Genomic DNA, 22,436 nt, shown 5'->3' on the forward strand with positions numbered 1-22,436 from the left:
GTTCTTGCCGAAAGGTCCTTTAGAATTACTGTATATTTTAGTCTTTTAAATTGAAATACGGCGAAATTTTCCTCCGCCCCGGGCGGCTGACACCCACGCTACGCCACTGGTTAGATGTAATTTATTTCTTAATAGATGTTATTTATTTCTGTTTACACTAACGTAGAATTTCCTACCTTATACGATTCTAAATAAATTAGCAGGGAATTACTCATAAGGAAATGATTTTTTAACGATCAGTAATGATAAGACCAACTCAAAAGTTTAATACACATATATAATTTTTTAAACTTAATTTTTAAATATGTTTAACTGGATATCAACGAACCAAAGTCATGTAACTACGATATCTGTTATTGTTGGTAAATCAAAACTGTCGTCTGCTTGTATAGCAAAGCATTGTTAATTCGAAAGCACAAAACGGTTAAGGGCAAGATACTTTAGCGTTTGAAAAGGGTAAAATAAGTGTTTTAAGTAAAACTGGCGAGTCAATAAATTCTATCGCTAAAAATGCAGGAAGATCGATTTCTCTGTTCAAGAATTATTTGACGTTAGGCAAGGAACTTGCAGTTAAAAATAGTACCAGAAGGCCGCAAGAAGTTACTTCTTGTATGAAACGATAAATTTTAAAGGAAGTTACGAATAGACAACTCTGTCAGAAATATTCCTGCAAAATTCGACTTTGGAGTACGCTTGGGGACAGTTTCGAACGTAGTTTATGCTGCCAATTGTACGAAATCTCCGAAAGTCAAAAAACTAAGGTTCAACCACAATGGTGCTAGATTGAATTGGAAAAAATATCACATGACCAGGAATAAAGACTGGAAAAATGTAATGTGGTCAGATGAGAAAAACATCAATTTACATTGGCTGAGTATTTTCCATACTATTCGCATGATTTAACAGAAAAGAGGAAAGTCTACTTTAAACGACAAATAAGTAAGGGTTACATGATGATTTGGGCTGACATTAGAGAACGAAAACGTAAAAATGTTTTCCCGAAAAAAGGGAATATTTTTGTTTACGATTTTCTTTCGGGAAAAACAATCATAAACAAATGAGGCCATTCTGGTTATAAGCTTTGAAAAATATTCTTAAAAACATCATTATCAATTTAATATTAAGTATTATTATAAATATTAATAATATCAAGTTAAATCTTATAATTATTGACCAATTTAAGAAGCTTATTTCTTCAATAAAATTTTTTTATTGTTTATATTAGAATTTTATACTTTGTATGTAAAAGTATAAAGACGTACAAATACATAAAATCAAACTTCGATATCATCCATCTCACTACATGGAATAAATTTTAAAGTCCGAGTGTTGTTACCTTTATTAAACGCATTGTAATGCGGATCGTTCCGTTAAACAAAAGAAACTATTGAGTGGAAACAGTTCATGTTTTAAATGTAGAATATAATTATAATTAAATATATCGAGTTATATCTTATTTATAAATATATGAATGAATGAACAAATCAGTTATTACTGTATAACAATTTGATAAAATCTTAATATTTAAAGATTTATTAAACTTTTATAGAAGTGCGATATACACTAAAATATGTCATGATACTTTATTAAATTATACAGAATAAAACTTTGTGCTTTATTTCTAATTAATATTTCAGTTGAATTGACCTTTCATTTTCTTCTTAAGCAGAATTGTTAAATCGTGTTATATTAATTATTATTTTTACTAAAATTCTCATTAATAAAAAATTTAATATGAGAATTTATAGCTACTTTTAATCCCGATCAACTGTATTAAACTTTGAAATAATTTTAAAGGAATAGAATTCTAAACAATAAGTTAAAACTCACAAATGTTAGGTAACCAAATGAATAATGTCGCTTTTTAAAATGTGAAGAAAAATGCATGTATTTTCTGTTTAAAATAATTTTATTCACGAATAAATCTTTCTGTTCGGTGATCTTCGAGTAATGTTGTTTATCACGAGTAGTTGAACGTTGATAAAACTATAACAGAAATTTTGTACAGAGGGCAGTTACAGAGTATAGGACAAATTAAGGCCAAAACAATCATCTTTGTCAAATCGTCGAAGTGTTTTCGATTTTACGAGAGAACGCTCAACCACCCATTGCAGAAATTACAAGAAAGAAAATAATGCAATTGTGAAAAGAACTGTTACCTCGTCCTTTTTATTCTGTTGTCTTATCACCGTCGAATAACCACGTTTTTTTAAATCTTTGGATAATCGTATGCGTAGAAAAAATTCAGAAATCACGCAGCTATAAAAGAAAAAGAAACTGAATTTTTAGTGTTAAAAATGGTATTTTTAAACTGCCATCTTATTAGGAAAGTATAATTGAATGTAGTGGTAAATATTTGGATGAATAAAACTATTTTAAACAAAAATACAAGCATTTTAATTCACATTTTACAAAACGACATTATTTATTTGGCTATCTGATACTAATTCGTAGATCAAATTTCTCCTGTGAAAAGATTTCCGTAGAATAGCCCTAAGTGTTAAAAAAATGTAAAAGATAAATATATTTAGGAACATTCCCAGAAATTTCTTTTCTAATTGAAGTTAAAAACAAAACCTAAATGTGAATGATGTAAAGCAAGGTGGGAATACGAAAGAAGATTTTTTTAAACTGTATCGATGATGCTAAATAAAAAAAAATCGCGTAGAATTAAAATAAAGTTTCTCTTAGTTATTTGTGTTAAATCAAAATCATATAAAAGGAATATATTGCTTAATCGTTCATGCTGTATTTAAACTTGGTGAGTATATTCCTAATATAAATGTGAAATAATATTGAAATTGATTCATCAATTACAATGTAATTTATAAGAGTTTATATATCGATTTTACAAATTTTTTATGATAATTATTTTAATTTGTCAAGATATACGGAAAATTCATCGAAATCCATAAATTGTGTTCTGCCGATTTACCGTTAGAAACCAAAATGAAGGTAAGACAAATACATTCAAATTCTTTCTTTCGATTTATAAAGTTAATATTATTAAACATTGTGTTCTTTTAAAGATGCTGAACTTTATGAAAAGATACGGTAAAACTCCATTTGGATTAAGCGTCGGCGGATTCTTTTATGTTAAAAGAAACTTCTTTATTCGAGTAAGTTCGTTCAATATATTGTGTTCAAACTTATTAAAGTTTTAGAATTATTATTTTTAACTGAATGTATAATTTACAAATGTATTTTATTGAAAGATTCGTAATAAATATGTAACACATTTTAGGTATATATAATAATTTTGTAAATATTATTTTATAGATGGCGAGTGCCATATATTCATCGATGTCTGTGTTGACGGAACTTTTAAGTAAAAAGAAACCATCTTCTTGCAAAGTTGAGATTAGAGATTTAATTCAATAAAGCTACTGAATTAAATTGCTTAGCAGACTGACTTAAAAGTTTGAGTAATACTCTATGTATTACAAGAAAATGAAGTATTTTTCTGTTCGAAAAAGGAAGTCGATTGTAGACTTATCAGAAAAATTGAAATCTCAAGAAGTCAAAGAAAATACTCGTTACGAAGCTTCAAGATTTGTCTCTTGACTCTTTCGTAGAAAGCGACGACATTCGTTCGACAATAAATTTATGCGTCAGTAAATTTATAAAATATATTTATGTTAATTTTTTTATTTTATGTTATTGTTATTTTTTATTTATTTATTGTTATCTGGACTCATACCCATGAAAGGAAGACTGGCAACGGACGAGCAGATGCACTGCAAAGGCTGCTGCCTCTGACAGCATTCTCCGAACTACTTATGGTAATGTGAGTAACAACTTGCTGTAAAGACTTCTATGAAAGGATTCTATGCAAGAATGGAAGCGAAATTCTGACCACTGCATGCATGATATAACATATCACTTCCTGCCTAAGGTTCGCAAGACCACTACTTATAATTGTCTTTCCCCAAACCAGAATATTACCTAATTCCTGACCAACTAGCTATTTGAGTAGGTTTACTTCCAACACTAATAATCGGCGCACTATTTGTGAGGTTGAAGACAAAGTCTCCATTACTCGTTTCATAGTCCAATGTTGGAAAATAAACGACTGCAATTGAAGCTGGCCCACGAGTGGCTAAGCAGTTCCTTTTCCAGAACACTGGAAAAACTCCAGTGTTCTGAAAAAGAAGAAGCATTCTGGGGAGGCCATGTGGGATTTTCCGTGTTTTCTCCACTTCTGTAAAGCCTAAATTGGAGCTAGTTACTCTTAAAAATACCTCCTGGAATACGTTCCAGGAGGTATTTTTAAGTTCGGCCGATCCCCTTCTAGACAGATCGGCCAGGTGTTGCATTTCCATAAATTAACAAACAAACAGTACAGCAATTGAATCTAATTGTACAAAGGCAGGCAGTGGCCTCGCGAATGCAAGGAATTCATAAGTAACAAAGACACTTACTTTCACCTCCAACATTTGGTTGCTAGAACTAAAATTGATCTTAACGTTCACTTAACCCAATACAGGTGAACTATATAAAATAATAACCACCTTCATACATTTTAAAATCTCTTTCACCCGGTTCTTTTAATACTCTTTTCGCCTGTGGGCCCCTATAGGTCCTCATTTAGCAAGCCCACTATGGGTTCGCAAAATGAAACTGTATCATAGTTTCATTTGTTTTATATTGCAGTTTTAACTAGATCTTCACGAATTTGTCCTATTCTTGTGCATGCTTAAAGGCATTAACGGAATCACCATGGCTATCCTTTGTATCACGTCTACTTCATGCTACTCGTCTTATCTTGCTTATCGCATTTAATATATTTTCTGGTCTTAATGTAATATTGCCGTTTTTTCTACATTGCCACGCTAGATACGTTGTCAGGTTTAAATGCCTAAACGCGTTTATCTCTACTGTCACATTTTCATGTGTTATTGAGCCAAAAATTCACACTTTTTGCACAAAATAACATTACCATGGTATGCTTGTACTGCTGATTATCACGCCATTACGCTTACTATCGAAACTTTTGTTATAATTTAGTATAATTTAATTAGTACCATCGTATCGCCTGCCTAGTTGTACCTGACGGTACTAGTCATGTATATTAATTTTTAGTGCCTAAATAAAGAATGAATATACCCGATGCAGAGTTTAGCAAAGAAGTTTCTCAAATGGACATATCCGTATCTGATTACAGAAACACTTTGCAACTATTGCGAATTAATTTTATTTGTGTAAAATTAATCCGTAATAATTCGACGTGAAAAACCAATGGACAAATTGTACGAACGGAATGAATCATCGCGAGAAGATGAAACAGATTACACGAATTATCAGATACATTGTATCTTCAACGTTCGGGGTGGCAGGAAATAGCGAGGTTGAGGCCGAAGTTTTCAACACGAAAACGTGCACTTCGGACGTTCAGCGCCGCTTTCCTGTAAGCCTAGAAGTTTGGCAATGGCCTTTGGAATGTCGAGAATGATTCCACTTTCTAAACGCCTTTGTCAAACTTCTAGGCTTACAGAAAAGCGGCGCTGACGTATACGTTTTCGCGTTGAAACCTTCGGCCTCAACCTCGCTAATATTTCTCATTATGCAGAATGCAGAGAAAAAAAATCCCACAATTTAATGAAACGAATCAGAGTAATTACGGATAGATTTATGTTTATAGATGAGATTGTTGCTCTTGCGCAAATTATTACTTTTCCGGCCATGTTATATATAAAAGAAAAAAAATATGGCAAATGGACAAAACATGACCTTGAAACTTAATTTTTGAGCTCGGGGGACCTGAAAACAACGAGAAATACATAAAATAATCGCTGTTTTTCTGTTTGTGTGGATATCAGTGTGTGAGTGTTAACGTCTATTTTGTTTTATAGTTTAGAAAGCGGTAATTATTAAGAGACGAAATTTGGCATTGTAACTTGCGTAAGAAACATTGATGTTATTAAATTTTAATAGTTAAAGGTCTAGACTGTAGAGGATGGGAAGATAGAGGTGGGCCATATGTCATATCTAGAGATTAATCAGACTTAATAAAGATTTTAGTCGTTATTAAAATTTATCATACATATGTATATATAAAACTCATCTCTACTATCAAATTAAGCTTTGCACCATTTCATAATAACTAATAATATAAAAAAGTTTTTTAAACAAAATTTCACAATAGATGTCTTTGCGTACAAATTTTTCCAATTATTAAAGACGCCAAAGGCGGATTTTTTTAAAATAAAAATATTTTGAATAGGATATTACGCAAACAATTGATTTCTGTTTTGTATTGCAATCACGCTACGGTAAGTACTGTACATCGGTAACCTTCAATAGTAAAATTGTGAATCTGTAATATCATTATGTTAAAAGCATATGATCTCAATCTTATATTTGTATAGTTCGATGTATATTTTGTCATTATTCCTTATGTTACTTTTCTCCTTTTGAAGATAACTAGATAGACCTATTCAGTCATGAGACCTATTATCAAAGGTAGACCTATTGTGAAAGAGAACAAATGAAGCCATAAATATATAATCAATCGAATAAATACACTCAGCATCTGTGTATTTTTTTACGTTAAAATGAACTTTTTCATTCGGGCAAGTTCATTTAATACATTCTGATATACTTTATTAGACTTGTATAAATGTTACTTGTAACTGCATGTATACAATTCTAATTATATTCGTAAAAATCGTATTAAATATAGAAAGCTCTATAGATATACATAATAATATTCTAAATATTCTTTTACAGCTTCAAATTACCATATAGTTAGCGCTGTCTGTATTGATGAAACTTTTAATTGCAAAAAAACCATGTTCTTGAGAAATTAAGATTGTGAATCTAACACAATAGGGGTAGCCAATATTGCGTCACTGGCAGGCCGAGTTAAAGACCCAATTGTTTGAATATGATGAATCTTATTACAGGAAAAATGAAATATTGTGTTCGAAAAAGAAGTCAAGTATAGACTTATCAGAAAAATTTGAAATCTCAAAAAATCAAAAAAAGTACTGTACATCTTATGAAACATGAAAATTTAACTCTCCACGCTCTCGTAGTATGTTTGGTCGATCTTTTCAATAATTAATTGAAATATTACTGCTTATTTAACAGGGCGAGCAATGTCTGTAAACTTGTAAACTTTGGTTACGTTTGTCTTATGTTTTGACGAAAAGTATAGACTACTTATTTTGCGGAAAAATTCGAGTCAGAGTAAACGTTTTATCCATTTTTTATGCGAAGATAGGATAGGTGGTAATTACGTTGTAGTGGCGTCAGTGACATCATTTAGTTGTGCTTGACAACAGAACCTCCTTTAAGTTGCATTTTTTAATATTTCGGTAAACGGCGTATTTTAAACTTCATTAAATATAAACTTACAACTTTATCTATAACTAAACCTATAAATTTTCAATGTTGCTGTCTGTTTGTCAATCTTACCTTGAGCTCGAGAACGTGGTAAGACAAATAAGCGTCGAGTCCAGGTGTGGAAAAAATAGAGGCAGGAGGCCCCAATTAACTATACAAGAATCTATGGTTTGTGTGAGGCCGGGACTTAACACCCCCCCTCCCGTCTGGAAACTGATTGTCAAGTTAGAGCCATTAAATCGGTGACTTATTTCGTAAACAGGACCGGTGTGGCCAAGAAACGAAGTGCGAGACAATTTAATTGTTGCATTCCCGACCTAATTGACAGATCCCCGATCGTACATCGTGAGAATGACTGAGAGATGGTTTGCCGAGTAACTTTGGACGGTCACCTTACCGAGAGTTCAAAGCGGGACCTACTAACACTCCTGTGAGGGGGCGGTGACCTGGACAGCTGCATCTTCTCCAGGACAAGAAAATACACATTAGGGTAAAGTTTACGGGACCGCCATCCGGAAAGAGCTTGACTCTACTCTGGAGGGGAACAGCCCGGACAGGAGAGTTCGGGGATATTTAGCAACCCCGAGGCCCGAATCGCGTTCCTGGCAACAGACCAAAGACCAACAGAATTACCAGGGACCATCTTTCAACCAACCAAACCCTCGGGATTTCGAGTAAAAATAATATAAAAGCACGAGATCCCAAGGACACGGGGAAGTTGCGAAGTAATGTTGAGGAACATCAGTTCAGGACACCCGAGCTAACAAAAAGATACAAATTCCGAAAGCTAGGACGAACTTCCTGGTGACAGTTCCTCATCCTTTCAACGTCCAAGACCGTGCCAGAGACGAACTTTCTTCGGACCATCGGAGAATATTGCTGGAGACGAAGCTTCAGACTCCTACAACTGTATCAACAGACGAACTTTCTCCACGTGTAATCTATAATCTTAGAAACGACATCTCTCTCTCGACTGTGAGGAACCTGCTTTCTCGGATTGTGTAACTCATTGTAAGCATGTTTTCCATATAAATAAACGCGGTAAAATTTGTAAATACGGAATCTGTGTGAGTCTCTCTGCATCCAACAAACCACTACCCCCATACAGTAAAAGGTTTTCTCGTGTCATCCTGACAGATCGCGAGCAAAACAAGGGTCGTAACCTTTTCACGTAAGGTTGACTCTAAGCGAGTAGGGTTTGAGGATATTACGCATCCTCACATTTGCACAAGTTACGTTATTTCGATTAAAACCATCTTTGCGGAAAAAAGATACGTAGATTACAGGCATGACACTATTGCTAAAAGGAAAAGTATTATGTGCAACGGCAAGATAACTAATTTAAAGTAGAGAACCTATAATTTTTAAATAAATAACTAAAAATTTTAGCCAAATTGTGACAACGTCACAATGTCGGGCTGAAATGTTTCTTGCAGCTTGACATGGTGACATTGTCACGATGTCTTCAAATTGCTTCTATATATATAAATTAAAATGTTTACTTGTTTGTTTGAATGTTTGTTTGCTATACACGCCTAGACCATTTGATCAATTGCTACAAAACTCAGCAGTTACATTTATATACCATTGGCTTATATAATATATAATTTCGTTTATCACACCACAAAATATCTATTGAGTTTCTGTAAAGCGATTAGTTTCTATATTATTTTCTGGTTTACATGTAGCGCCGTGGAAAAAGATTTAACAAAATAATAAACGAAATATAATTCTTATTTAAAAAAAGTATAACTTTTAAATATATATAATATATTCACTAAATTACTGCCACAATGATATCCTCTTAACAGTAAAACAGTCAGACGTGGTGCTACCACTTAGTTGTGGGAAAAAAGTGTGAAAAATTTTTTAAGAATTTTTCCACACGTTTTTCTTGTTTTCGTTTAGGAAAAAAAAATTTTAAACAGTTACAGTTAATAAATAAAAAATCGTTCTTTATTGTCACACAATTTTTTTTCCCGGTAATTTTTTGCTAAAATCTTTTTCATCAAATTTATATGAAATTCTTTTGTGATTTTCCATCCGTTACGATTTTTTCAAAAGTTTTGAATTTATTTTCAATTTTATATAATATTTTAAAGTTTTAGGCATTTAAGTAATGACGATTTTTTCCAACTTGCGAATCAAATGCAAGAAAATGTAATTGACAGTTAACGAATTTCATCCACAACGGTAGCTGAAGTAAAGGTTGTTATGTTTATAACCATGACGCCTGGCAGTCTTTCCCCCCAGACTGAAATGTGGGTGAAGGTCGTCTTGTATTCTTTTTGTAGAAGTGACGTAATCATTGTAAATAAAAGAAAATTTCAGTATATTTTTTATTTATAATTTTAAAATTCGTTGTTCAAATTTACACCGAAATACTATTGCGGTTTAAAATATTGGCATTTGGTAAATAAACTTACTTTACATATAATAAATTTTAATAAATTAAACTATAAGAAACAACAAAACAATTAAAAAAATGTATAAATATTTTTATATTCATTTTCACATTTATTACATATGTTATCGTCATTGACCAATATTTCGTTTTAAAAGCAATATTCATCATTGGTATGCATCAGAAAAAAAAGCATAACTTTCCTAAAACACACTTCACTAAGAGAGTCCACTTCACTCTGAAAAAGCAAACAGTTTAAGTCGGCAATCCAATGTGTGACGTACTTTCTCTAACATAGTAAAACGAAGTAATTTACAGTACAACGATACACATGCACACTAATCATAATAGTTAAAACAAATTGTTAAAGTATAAGTTCTTCTAAAATCCTCCAATCGGTAGACATGTCTAAATAACACACTTATAAACACTAAAAACATAAATGTTTCGAAACTGGGACTAGATAATTATATGCACAAATAAATTAGTATACCTATAATACATGCCTTCATTTATATTCAAACAAAAATCAGTTCTTGCTAATTGTCGAAAATAAATAAATTATTTTTCAGCCTTTCTTTCTATAAAGTAGCATATTCTGAAAAACAAGTTCTAAATTCACAGTAAAATTTCCACCTTTTATCCATTAAAAACAATGCAAAATGTATGAATCCACGTGATAAAAATTTATCGCAGTGAACTTCGAAGAAACGAGAAAAAAAAAACACCAAACCTCACTCTACAAAAATCTGTCGCCAACTAATTCATAAAGGATGCTCCTGTGATAGCTGCAGTAAATAACTTTTCACTCGATATTCCCGATAATTTTCCCGTTGTTTTGCGTTATCTTAAAGTTAACGGAGATATATGGAAAGGAGATGGAAAGTTCGGTTTTGTAATTGTTGATGCAGACAGAAGAATTAACGAAGTTAGTAATAAATTATATTATTCGTTCGAAGATTGTTCGGATGTTATCAGAGAAGTTTACGTTGAAAAGAATAAAAAGAATATATTAATATTTAGAGAGATAAATTGCGGATTGAAACATTATAAATTTGCTAAAGTCAGTAAAATCGATTGACATGTATTTTAAGCACCCGAGTAACTGCATAATCGCCGGACCGTCGCAATGTGGAAAGACTACGTTAGTAAGAAAAATTATTCGTTGTAAAATTTATGAAAAACAGTTAAAGAAAGTTTTATCGGTGTTATTCTGTATACTTACCGTTTTTTCGAGATGAAAAAGGTATTACATTTATGTACGGCCTACCTGAATCTGTGCAAGGATGGGATTTAGTAGTAATCGATGATTTGATGCACGAACTCAGTTCAAAAACTGCGTTTCTGTTTACAACAGAGTCTCACCATTATAATGTAAGCGTGATCCTGATAATGCAAAATCTGTTTCCGAAAAATAGAATTATGAGAGATATTACTTTAAATACGCATTATTTGATTTTGTTTAAAAATAATCGAGACGAAAGTCAAGTAAGCTGTTTGGGACGTCAGGCTTTCGCAGGAAAATGTAATTTTTTTATGGACGCATATAAAAAAGCGACAGAAAAGGATTTTGGTTATTTGCTGCTGGATTTTCATCCTAAAACAGACAAGAAACTTTCGGTGCGGGATTCGTGTTTTCCGGACGAACAAGGTATTTATTGGGTATATACTTACCGATAAAATGAAGAACGTAAAGAAAAATTATCATATGTTGGCGCATTTAGCCAAAACTACTCCCTCTCAACGAAGAGCGATATTGAAAGAGGCTACTTCCGATCAAGTTAAAGTTTTGTGCGAAATATGCGATAATTTTCTGAGAGGAAATATACCTGCTGACGTTCATAAATTACGAAAATATAAAAAAGTAATCAGGAAATTAAGCTGAAAAACGTGTTCCTTTAAATATCAAGAAAAAAATTTTGATTAATCAATCGGGTGGATTCCTTCCTCTTCTACTGGCGCCGTTATTGTCTATGGCAGGAGGATTAATCGGTACAGTAATAGGAAAAAGAATCTAATGGCGAAGCAAATGGCTCTGGTCCCTCCCGAGTTGTTTAGCAGAGAATATCAAACTAACACCCCGAAATAGATGAATTTGGAAGTAAATATCGAAGAATATTACTGCGAGAGTACGATGATTATCCACGCATAGATAAAGGTCTAAATTACATTAAGTCAGTTGGAATCTTCGAGATATCTAGAGAGACCGTTAACACATTAGCCGAAGGAGCCTGTCAGAGTATCCGTTAGCTGCCTCAGAATGAAAAACTCGCCGTGAAGCTACACCCGAAGAAAGAACCACCCTGACCCTTCGTATAACGTGAGAGAATGCGTTTATTAAACAAATAACTAGTAGCATGTACCCCAGCGTAATACGTCAAAATACATTCCTCATTTAATCGATATAACTTGAGGACCCAAAAACGACTAACGGAACATGGAATACAAAAAGGTTGAAAATTAACGAAGTTGATGCAGGCACTCCAGTACCAGGGATCGACCACAAAATAATTGGTATCTGTTATCTCATTTGTCTCGGAATCGAAAAACATCTATTGCGCCTAATGATGGTTATTCAACAGTTGTTTTTGGGAGGAAGGCTGTTAAGAAAAAGTTAAACTTTGTTCCTAGGAGAGGTGGATAGGAAATACAGAAAGTTTGGTCTGACTCTAAAACCAGCGAAATCTGGCGAGACTAGCCGAGATATCAAACTGCGATACACGATCGAAAGTGCCCCTGAAGAAATTTTTCTTTGCAGTGTTCTGTCCGAGAGTATGTTGACCAGTGGAAGAACGAAGTCATTCGAAAATAAGAGGAAGGGAAGAGTCCGGATATAGGATTAAACTAGCTGCAGAACGGTTTATATTAATTATAGACCTCCAAATGCTTCGCGGTACATCGTTTGAGGAGTGAGTTAAAGCTACGGTTAAAGCTTGCTAAATTTTTCCAGAGATCTACTCGTTCGAAACAAATGGCTGTCTTCTCAACCTGTTTATTCGTTGCAAACTAATAAGACCTGTAAGGGTTAAATTTTCGCGCAAGAAAACTAAGAAGCTTTCGTTAATCCTAAACGACCCTAAATAGGATTAATATGACAATGGCACCGATTTAATTGGCTCTGCCTAATGGCAAAGCCGATTTAAAATTTGTGTGTAAAGCAGATTGTGTCTGAAGATTAAATAACGGTATACATAGATAAACTATTATATTAACCAGGTAATTGGATGGTAAGTTTAGTAAATTATTTGTATGACGGTTGTGCCAATAAAGGAATAAAAGAACCCCTGAAGTCTGTTGCCGAATGCGTTTTCAAATTATTTCTTAAAACGCCAATGTTCCTTAAAATATCCAAACCGATAGGGAGAAGGCCGAATTCTTATAATAGATTTAGTAAAAATATTATTGTTTAAAAAAATATAAAATTAATTCACTTTCCGAACCCATTCGAGATTACTAAGGCATGCGGTGGTCGAAGAGATTAAATAAAACTTTACGAAATAATATATATAGATTAATTACTTATCGTAATTCTTAGTCGAATATATCGCATAAATTAAACGATATTTGTAGAAGGATATAATAATTAGTTTTCATAGAAGTATCGGGATGCGCATTCCAGCTGAAGTTAGTTCTTTTGGCATTCGCGTTCGATTTATTGATAGGCTTGTACGGTATAAAAAGGAAAAAGTAAAATTTTAAGATTTAATATTGGTGAGTTTGTTCGAATTTCGAAAATACGTAAAACATTTAGTCGAGGATACCTACCCGGTTGGACTAAGGAAATATTTATTATTCATGATCGTTTTCCATCTCATCCTCCAACATATATATTGTAGGATTTAAATAACGAGATTTTGGAAGGACGATTTTATACAGAAGAATTACAGAAGGTAACAAAATGATGCAATCAGACTTTTTTGTGACTCTGACAAGCAATGCCAGCATGAAGTTATTTCCTGAAAATAACCAGTCTCATTTCACCGTGAAAATGAGTCCACCTATTGATTTACATGGAAAATGGGTGGTTGGTTTGACAGAAGTTATTATTCCTAGAAATTGGTTTAATATATCCAATCATAATAATGATTATACTATTACTAGACATAAGATTAGGAGAGAAAAAATAGAAGATAAAACATATGTGATTCCATTAACTACAGCTAAACAAAATGAAGGAGAGACTTTTTTCGATTGGATAAACAAGAATATAGTTTCATTAACAGGGTCTAACACAACAGAATTCATTTTAGACAATTATAAAGACATGAAAATAAATTCGAAAGAAGGATTTGAGCTGCATATTACGAAAAAAATGCTCACAAATTACTTTATTTATTAAATTTTCCGCTGAAAGAAATTATATTTAAACAAGGCACTTCAAATTTAATATTGCGAGCAGCGTCAGGGGAATATATATGAAATTCTAAATTTTATAAAGATCAATTTATACTTTTAATAGAAAGAAATAAAAAAGTTGTCGAGGAAATTGATGTAGAGGAAAAAATTTTTATTCCTATTGGACTTTATTCATCTGCAGAAAAATTTTTAGGGATTTTTAAATATACTAAATTAGCATTACTACCTAATAACAAAATCATTTTAAAAGTTTCTAAAAATATAACGATTGAATTTGGAAACGAATTAAAAGATTTGTTAGGGTTTAAAACACACAAATTTTCTGAGGGTGAATATGCGAGCGACTATCCAATCGAATTGTCTGCAGGAATTTCAGAAATTTTTATTTATTCAAATATTGTTGCTTCTCATCGTGTTGGAGATATATCTGCTCCTCTTTTAAGGGTTATACCTGTAATGGGGGAGAAGACCGATCAAATAGTTAGAGTTTACCAGTCCCCTCTATACTTTCCGTTAACCCGTAATTATATTGATACGATTGAAATTGAGCTGCGAACTGCTAACGGGAAAGAAATCATCTTTTTTGGGGGAAAAACATTATTAGTTTTATCTTTTAAACAGATATAAATATCGTTATATTTTATTTATTAACGTTAGTTCGTCTTCGAGAAGTAGAAAATGAAGCTCGATCCTAAGGATTGTATAAATTATTACTGCAATCAGGCAGGAGGAACAATATGGAAACATGATTTTCCTTTTACACAACAATTTGGAAGAGGGAATTATTTTGCTGGACCGCAAATACAGAGAGGATATGGATTTTTCACAAATCTGTTTCGAAAATCTATTCTCCTAATTTCTAAAGTGGGGAAGTATCTGGGTAGCAAGGCTTTAAAATTTGCATCAAATGTAGGATCAGATGTAATTGGAGGGAAGTCGTTTAAAGAATCTACAAAGTCTCGTTTTAAAGATGTGGGATCTGAAATTAAGCAAGATATACTTTAAAAAGTCCAGACAGGATCAGGTATAAAAAGAAAACGAGGAAAAAGATTAATTCAGTCACAAAAGAAAGAAGAAGCGAAAACTTAACGATATTTTTGCTGATTAGAAATGGATCCTCATTCGTGTGGTTGTCTCAAATCAGAATTGGACCTATTTAATACTGTTTCGACTCAACTAGCAATTGAGAATACTTACGAAGTTATCGCTCATCCAGTAGCCACCATATCGGATAGCAGAGCACCTATTGAGTTTCTGATATCAGGATCGGGTGAGCATTATATGGATCTACATTCAATTTATTTATGCATTCAAGCAAAAATTCTAAAGAAGGATGGATCAAATCTAAGTTCTGAAGACAAAGTCACACCTGTTAATTATTTTTTAAATAGTATGTTTTCACAGTGTACGATGTTTTTAAATGATAAACAGATTAGCGCTCATGTTAATTACCCATATAAAAGTATATTAGAAGCCTTACTATTTAATTCGAAAGAAATGCAATAAACTTTTTAACAAGCGCATTATTTTTTAAAGATACTGCAGGACAAATGGATTCAATAAATTCCTTAGATGAAAATAATACTAACCATGGATTAGTTAAAAGATTTAACATTAGCAAAGAAAGTAGAATAATAGATTTAATGGGGCGTCTTCATATCGATTTAGCAAATCAGCCAAAGCTTTTAATAAACAATGTGGACCTCAGGGTAAAATTGGAGATCTAAAGAAAATTTTGCGCTAATGGCAAATAACGACGAGTATAAAATCATTATTAACCCTTCGTCACGCGCCTAGTGCCGATTCGGCACTAATCGATTTTTAATTAGTTCGTGTAAAAATTCTAATTGTCTGAAAAATCTGAAAAAATTATTATCTGTCTATTTTTTCTTCAATTTTACGATGCGCTATTCATTTTTTGCTTAAAGCGTTCGGTTATTTTTAATTAATTATTGGTGCCGAATCGGCACTATGGCGCGCGTTATCACGGATTTCAATTTTCAAATTTCCCGCCAGTCGTTGTTACTAAAAATAGCCGCAGCGGTGGCGCGCGCGCTTCTTTGTTTATAATCGCGTTATATTAAAGTGAATTACTTCTAATAAATTGAAATTTGATTGGAAATAATTTAATTTCTTACAATGGTATTTTTTAATTATTTTTTAAAGTTTTATGACACCATCACAACATTTCCCTGAGTGGAAGAACACAATTAGAAAGTTAACACTATATAAACGTATTCATTTTTTATATTATCTATTTTTCTGTATTTTTTTTATTTTCTGGGTTAGGCATAAGGGCTTGCTTTCACGGATTTGCAAACAGGATCTTTTGGATAAAGTATCCAACAAATGAATGACATTTATTGATATATATATCAATAAAAGTTGTTCATTTGTTGGATACTGCATCCAAAAGGTTCTGTCTGCTAAATCAGTGAAAGAAACCCCGTATGCCTAACCTAGAAAATAAAAAAATTAACTTTTTTGCACACGCTAATTATAATTCTTGCAATACAAGATGTACATAAAGTTTTAGCATTGTATAATGTAAAATGTATAAACGAATAATAGAAATGAATATTTAAATGTATAAATAAATAATATATAATATAATTTTATTTGTATTACCAATTTATACTGTTTATCTTAATTATTATTTATATAACTCTTGTATTGAAAGTAGAACAGATGTAAGCAAGAGACGAGATAATTGACATCCAGGCGACACTTAACGCCTGGATGTCAATTATCTGGTCTCTTGCTTATTCAGAGATCGGCGTGAAGTCCACCATCGTTAGGATTATTATAGATCTAATAGAATAGTTGTAAAAAACAATTTTGTGTAGTATAAACATTTTTTTTCTATTATATTTTTGTTCCGTTTTTTTATTTTTTAAATACAATCAGTAATTAATATATATTATTCCTATATAGATTTATTAATTATAATAAACATACACTATTTAATATTATATTAAAATAACACTCTTTAATTAACATCTGAAATGAAGAAGTAATTGAATCGAGTCCCATCGCCATCTTAAGTAACGCGCGACAGTAATTAATTGATTCTGAGCGCGTCGCGTTGCATCAATTTAAATAATTTATAAAAATTAAAATTATAAATATGTTTATAAAATAATTGACGATATCTGTTTGCAATAGTATTGTAAAACACACTGTACTTATAGTTTAGCATTTCTGATAAATTTTAATAAATATTTGAATATTCGTATATTTTATATATAAAAATCGAAGAAAAAAACAAAATTTGTAAAACTTAATAAAAAAAATATCTGCAACTTCATAACACATATAAGTATGAGACTCCATCAAAAAAAGATAGTTAATAATAATTAAAATCGAGAAAAAAAATAAAACTTTCAAGGTAAGGTAATTTCTGTAGTAAAATGTGAGGTAAGCGATCACGTGACGCCCGTCTCCCCATCTTCTGTAACCAAAACGGACGAGGTTGAAATAAAAGCCTAATCACCAGTAGAACTAAAAACAAACATCGACGCGTGCCTAGAGCAATAAACTTGAACGGGAGCGAAGATGAAACACGACACTTTGTAATTTATGCTAATTACCTTCTAATATTAAAAAATTAAAATCATCAATAAATTATGATGAAATTAAAACTTTTTTGACTGAATTCGATTACAAACATATTAGTAAACTGGATTAAAGTAAAAATACCCGTTTTCCGATGTTAAATTTTTATTAATTAATTTTTTAAATTGGTGCCGATTTGACCGAGCGCGCGTGATTTCGATTTGACTGAGCGCGCGCGTGACGAAGGGTTAAAAATGCATCATTGAAAATTAATAAAGTAGATGTTAGTTCATCAGTTCAAATTGGGATAGAAAAAGCATTACAAATCGGTATAATAAAAATGCCATTTCGTAGAACTGATGTTAAAGTTTTTACTTTAACAAGTGGAATTCAGTCTACAAGTATTTCGAATGTAGTTATAGGTCAGCTACTCTATAGAATAACTCTGGGATTAGTTTCCAACTCAGCGTTTAATGGAAATGTAAAGTGTAATCCTTTTAATTTTAAAAATTATAATTTAAATTATATATGTTTATCAAAAGACAATCAGATGGTTCCCGCTAAACCATACTGTCCAGACTATAGCAATAAAATTTATGCAAGAAATTTTATCTCCTTATTTGAAGATACTGGATGTATTCACCATCACAGATCTACAAATATATCTTATGATGAATATAAAGATGGCTATACTCTCTATTGTTTTGATCTCACTCCCGATAAATCAGGATCTGAGGGCCATATAAGCGTGAACCAGCTGGGAAACATTGCTATTGAACTAAAGTTCTCAAAGGCAATACAAGAAACGGTAAATGTTATTTGTTTGTTGGAATATAATAATACTTTAGAAATTGATCATTCACGAACTGTATTCACCGATTATTAATGAATACCGTTACTTTATGGAGATCAGCAACGAGCAATCTGAAAATAAAAAGAAATTTTGGGAGAGTGTTTGCATCAGACGATCTCCCGTTTCGAGTTGGTAATAAGCAATCATTTATAATTAATTTAGATGAAAGAAATAAGCCAGGAAGCCATTGAGTATCGGTATTTTTTACGAAAGATAAAAATTCTTGCATTTATTACGATAGTTATGGATTAAAACCGAGGAAAGCAAATATCATCAGATTTATAAAACGAAATTCAAAAAAATATTGTTGGAATAATATTATTCACCAAAGTTTGTTTTCCTTAAACTGTAATTATTTTTGCTTATATTTTTTATATAAAATTAATAGAAATCTATGTTTATCAGAATTACATGTAAGCGATAAATTTTATAACGATGAATTCGTTAAAAAGTTTGTAAAAAATAATTTTCATTTGTCAAAACCGATTGTAACAACTAATAACCAATGTTGTAATTCAATAAAAAAATTTATTCAAAATATAAAATTGTGTTTTTATTTACAAAATTTAAATTCATGTTTTTCTTCAATGCAGGAGGGGTTTTAAGAATAAATCCGATAATTCTATGTAATAAAGTAAAAATATATTTAATATTTTCAAAATGGTGTAATATTTAAAACAAAATAATATATTTTTACTTGTTTTCATATAATGCTTATATGAAAAGACATTACACAAGCCGCAATGTTGTTGGAAATCCCAATGATAGGGACACAGTATTTTAATTTTGGAAGATTTTGGAACTCCGAATTTTTCCACATCTAGCGATTTAATGGCGGTATTACAGATATCATTTGTTCTATGAATTAAAAGTTTTTCTATCTCCCCCCTTTAAAAAAATGAATCCATATTTTTGAAATAAATTTTTAAAAGTAAAAACGATATCATTATGATGAGTCCATTCATCATTTTCAGGCTTATACGATAAATATAATTTATGTAATCTATTGCAGAATCTAACAGTATTTTTATCAAATAAAGTTAATTTATTCCAGCGTATTTACGGGTGGAAAAAATTAATAACTTTAAAATCCTCCGAATTAAAACCTATATATCCTATCTGTCGTATTAAATATCTGTTGTATGGGTGTAAACATGCTTCATTTTTAAATCTGAATCCATGACAATCTAGTATAACCCCGGGCTTATCTAAAATAGTAAAATTAATTTTATATATAGATTATTACAGCTAGGACTACTACTACTACTAAACATATTTTTTTAAAAAACTTACTATTCATTTTTGCCTGACTCCACTCATTGATACTCATGTTTCTCCACTGGTTGCTATCCTGATTTTTCTCTAAAAGCTAGTGAATGTCGGTCAAGTATTTATAGAAAAAGATTACTTCCGTGTTTCTTACCCAGGGGTAGGGGATTTCTCCCTCACCCATCAACTTGACAACCTTGATAAAAACTTCCGCATTCAGGTTGACCTGGTGAGAATAGCCAGAGGATTTTCTCATCCAGTTTAATAGGTTATTCATTAATATACTGGTGATTATATTGATTTATGATTTTAGCTTTAGTTTATATGATATCATCAATACAAAAATTGAATTCTTAAATTTTAATATATACACCTATCAAACTGACTCATACAAAATATGGTTTTTATCCAAAACAATTTTAAAGCATAATACATAAACCACACAAATACCCGAATTTAGTGATGTAGAACACTGTTTTTTTATGCTAGAAAATCAACCAGCATATGATAGGAACTTGATTAACTCAGCTATGATATTATATAATTCCTCCATTAATATTTTTTTTCCTATGATGATTCCAGAGGAGAGTGTAATAAAAATTTTAAAATAAATTTTTGATTGGGAACACAGTTTATTTAACAGAAAATTTCTACATTCAATTTTTAATGAATACAAATTAGAAAAAAGTTTTTGTATGTAAAGATCATGTTAAAATGTGAAATAAAAATTAATGAAAATGTTTGACACACTTTAAATTTTGTGCTACCTTTAAATACTATAGACTCCAATTAGAATATAACAATTACAGGATGAATTATTACAAAACATGACACATTTTTCTAAATGGTAAATATAAAATATTGTACTCCACATTACCCGGGTATAAAATGCATTAAAACAGATCTAATCGCTGGTTATAAAATTACTACTAAAATCAAATTAATAAAATTCTAAAATGTATTTAAAAATAAAGTATCTGTCTGTGGCAGAGTAAAATTCTGATTAAGCAGTATCGTATTATAGTGTGTGATTACATCTTTTTTAAAAGTAGTAATTTAAATATAGAATACCACAAGCTACAATTCATACCATTAAAAAATAATTTGTAAAATCATGTGTAATAAACATAAAACTAAAACACACGAATAGATTGTTGGACTACACTCAGTAAGTAAAATGAATACTGGTATCACTAGGCAAAGCTACATTAAATAATAGAGTTTAATTCCCTGATGTGTTTTTATGAGGGGGTTCTAGTTCCTCCTCCTTTTTGTCGTCTAATCATGGTTCTATATGCTGCAACTGCACTCTCCTCACTCACCTCAAAGCAACATTCCTCGTTATTTTCCATGCCATATTTAAAAATATTATATTATACTCTCAGAAGGTTTTTGTTGTCATCGTGTTAGCGGTTAGTATAACAATAGGGAGATTATTAAAAAAGTTTGTAAGTTTAGGATAGATAGTTTGTTTTAAACTTGATGACTGCAACTCTTGAAGGTTAATAACCTAACCAGGAAAACACACAAACACTCCCCATGACCTAGGGTCGATGACACTTCCTCATACCGATTAAGAAGCGTTACCTTCGAAGACAGATATGTCCTAATTTAGTTTCAACCGTTATCTTCAAAGACGGATGTGCCCTAATTTACTTGCAAGCGTCACCTCAAACATGATTGTAGGTCACTAACGGAGGATAAAAAGGGAGCAATTTTTCCTAAAAACTTTACTCATCGATTCTTCACCCAGTGATTCTTCTGCTCATTAATTCTTCTAGTGCTAAAGAAAAAATGTCGTTCGATGGAGGTACGTAATTTTATTTTAGTAATAATATTACCCATCTTAATTTAAATTATATATTTTTATAAACTAATTCTAGAATTTGACTTTGATTTCGAAAAGAAGACTACTAAGAAGAGAGCGTCAAAAACAAAAGCTGGGGAGACTACCGAAAAAAACAGAAATTTGATTTGGATTTAACCGAGGAGAAAAGTAAGCAACCAAAAATTCCTGACTTTAAAGTTAAAATTAGCGATTCGGAGAGAATTGAGATACAGGAGTTTAAGGCAAATTTTTATGTGTATCTAAGCAAATCCAGAGAATCATACCCTCCCAACAAATACAATATCAAGGTGATTGACTTCAAGAAGTATAAACAAGCATTTAACGCCATACAAGAACATTTAGATGAGTACAGTAAAATTTAAAGTTCTAGTTTTAATACTATGTTTTAAGTGTATAACGGTTTTTAGTATATAAAATTTATTAAGAACAACAGTGTTCAATTAATACTATGTTAAGTATATAATATTATATTTTAAGTGTATAAAATTTATTCTATGGTAATATGGCTTTCACATTTGCATTAACCCTCCGTGAGTCGCTAGGAATCGTTCTCTTACTTAGGTCGCATGGGTCTATCAGACCCGTCATTTTTATTTTGAAATTAATAAATTTTTTCTATCGCGTAGAGGAACTACAATTTTTTCGTTAAATTCTACGCTTTGTTTTCTATCTAGTAGTATAAATTACTTCTGTATTGACGAAATTGTCTTTTCAATATTTATTTTTACGTAATTTGATGAAAAAATCACAAAATAATAAACATATCAAATTTCAACTCGCTGTAAGTTATCTGACGTTTCACC

General features: G+C 31.4%; 2 protein-coding genes across 2 annotated transcripts in view; both read left to right on the forward strand.

Moving 5' to 3' along the window:
• The window catches only part of LOC136972676 (mitogen-activated protein kinase kinase kinase 7-like), a 426,088-nt gene that overhangs the window by 252,780 nt on the left and 150,872 nt on the right, over positions 1–22,436 (forward strand). The window lies entirely within an intron of this gene.
• LOC136972692 (uncharacterized protein F54H12.2-like) lies at positions 18,003–18,548 on the forward strand. The gene has a single exon (XM_067267299.1). The coding sequence runs from the start codon at positions 18,003–18,005 to the stop codon at positions 18,546–18,548; it is 546 nt and encodes a 181-aa protein (XP_067123400.1).

The sequence above is a fragment of the Centruroides vittatus genome, unplaced genomic scaffold, assembly GCF_030686945.1.
Source record: "Centruroides vittatus isolate TY-2023 unplaced genomic scaffold, ASM3068694v2 contig_300, whole genome shotgun sequence".
Taxonomy (NCBI): Eukaryota; Metazoa; Arthropoda; class Arachnida; order Scorpiones; family Buthidae; genus Centruroides; species Centruroides vittatus.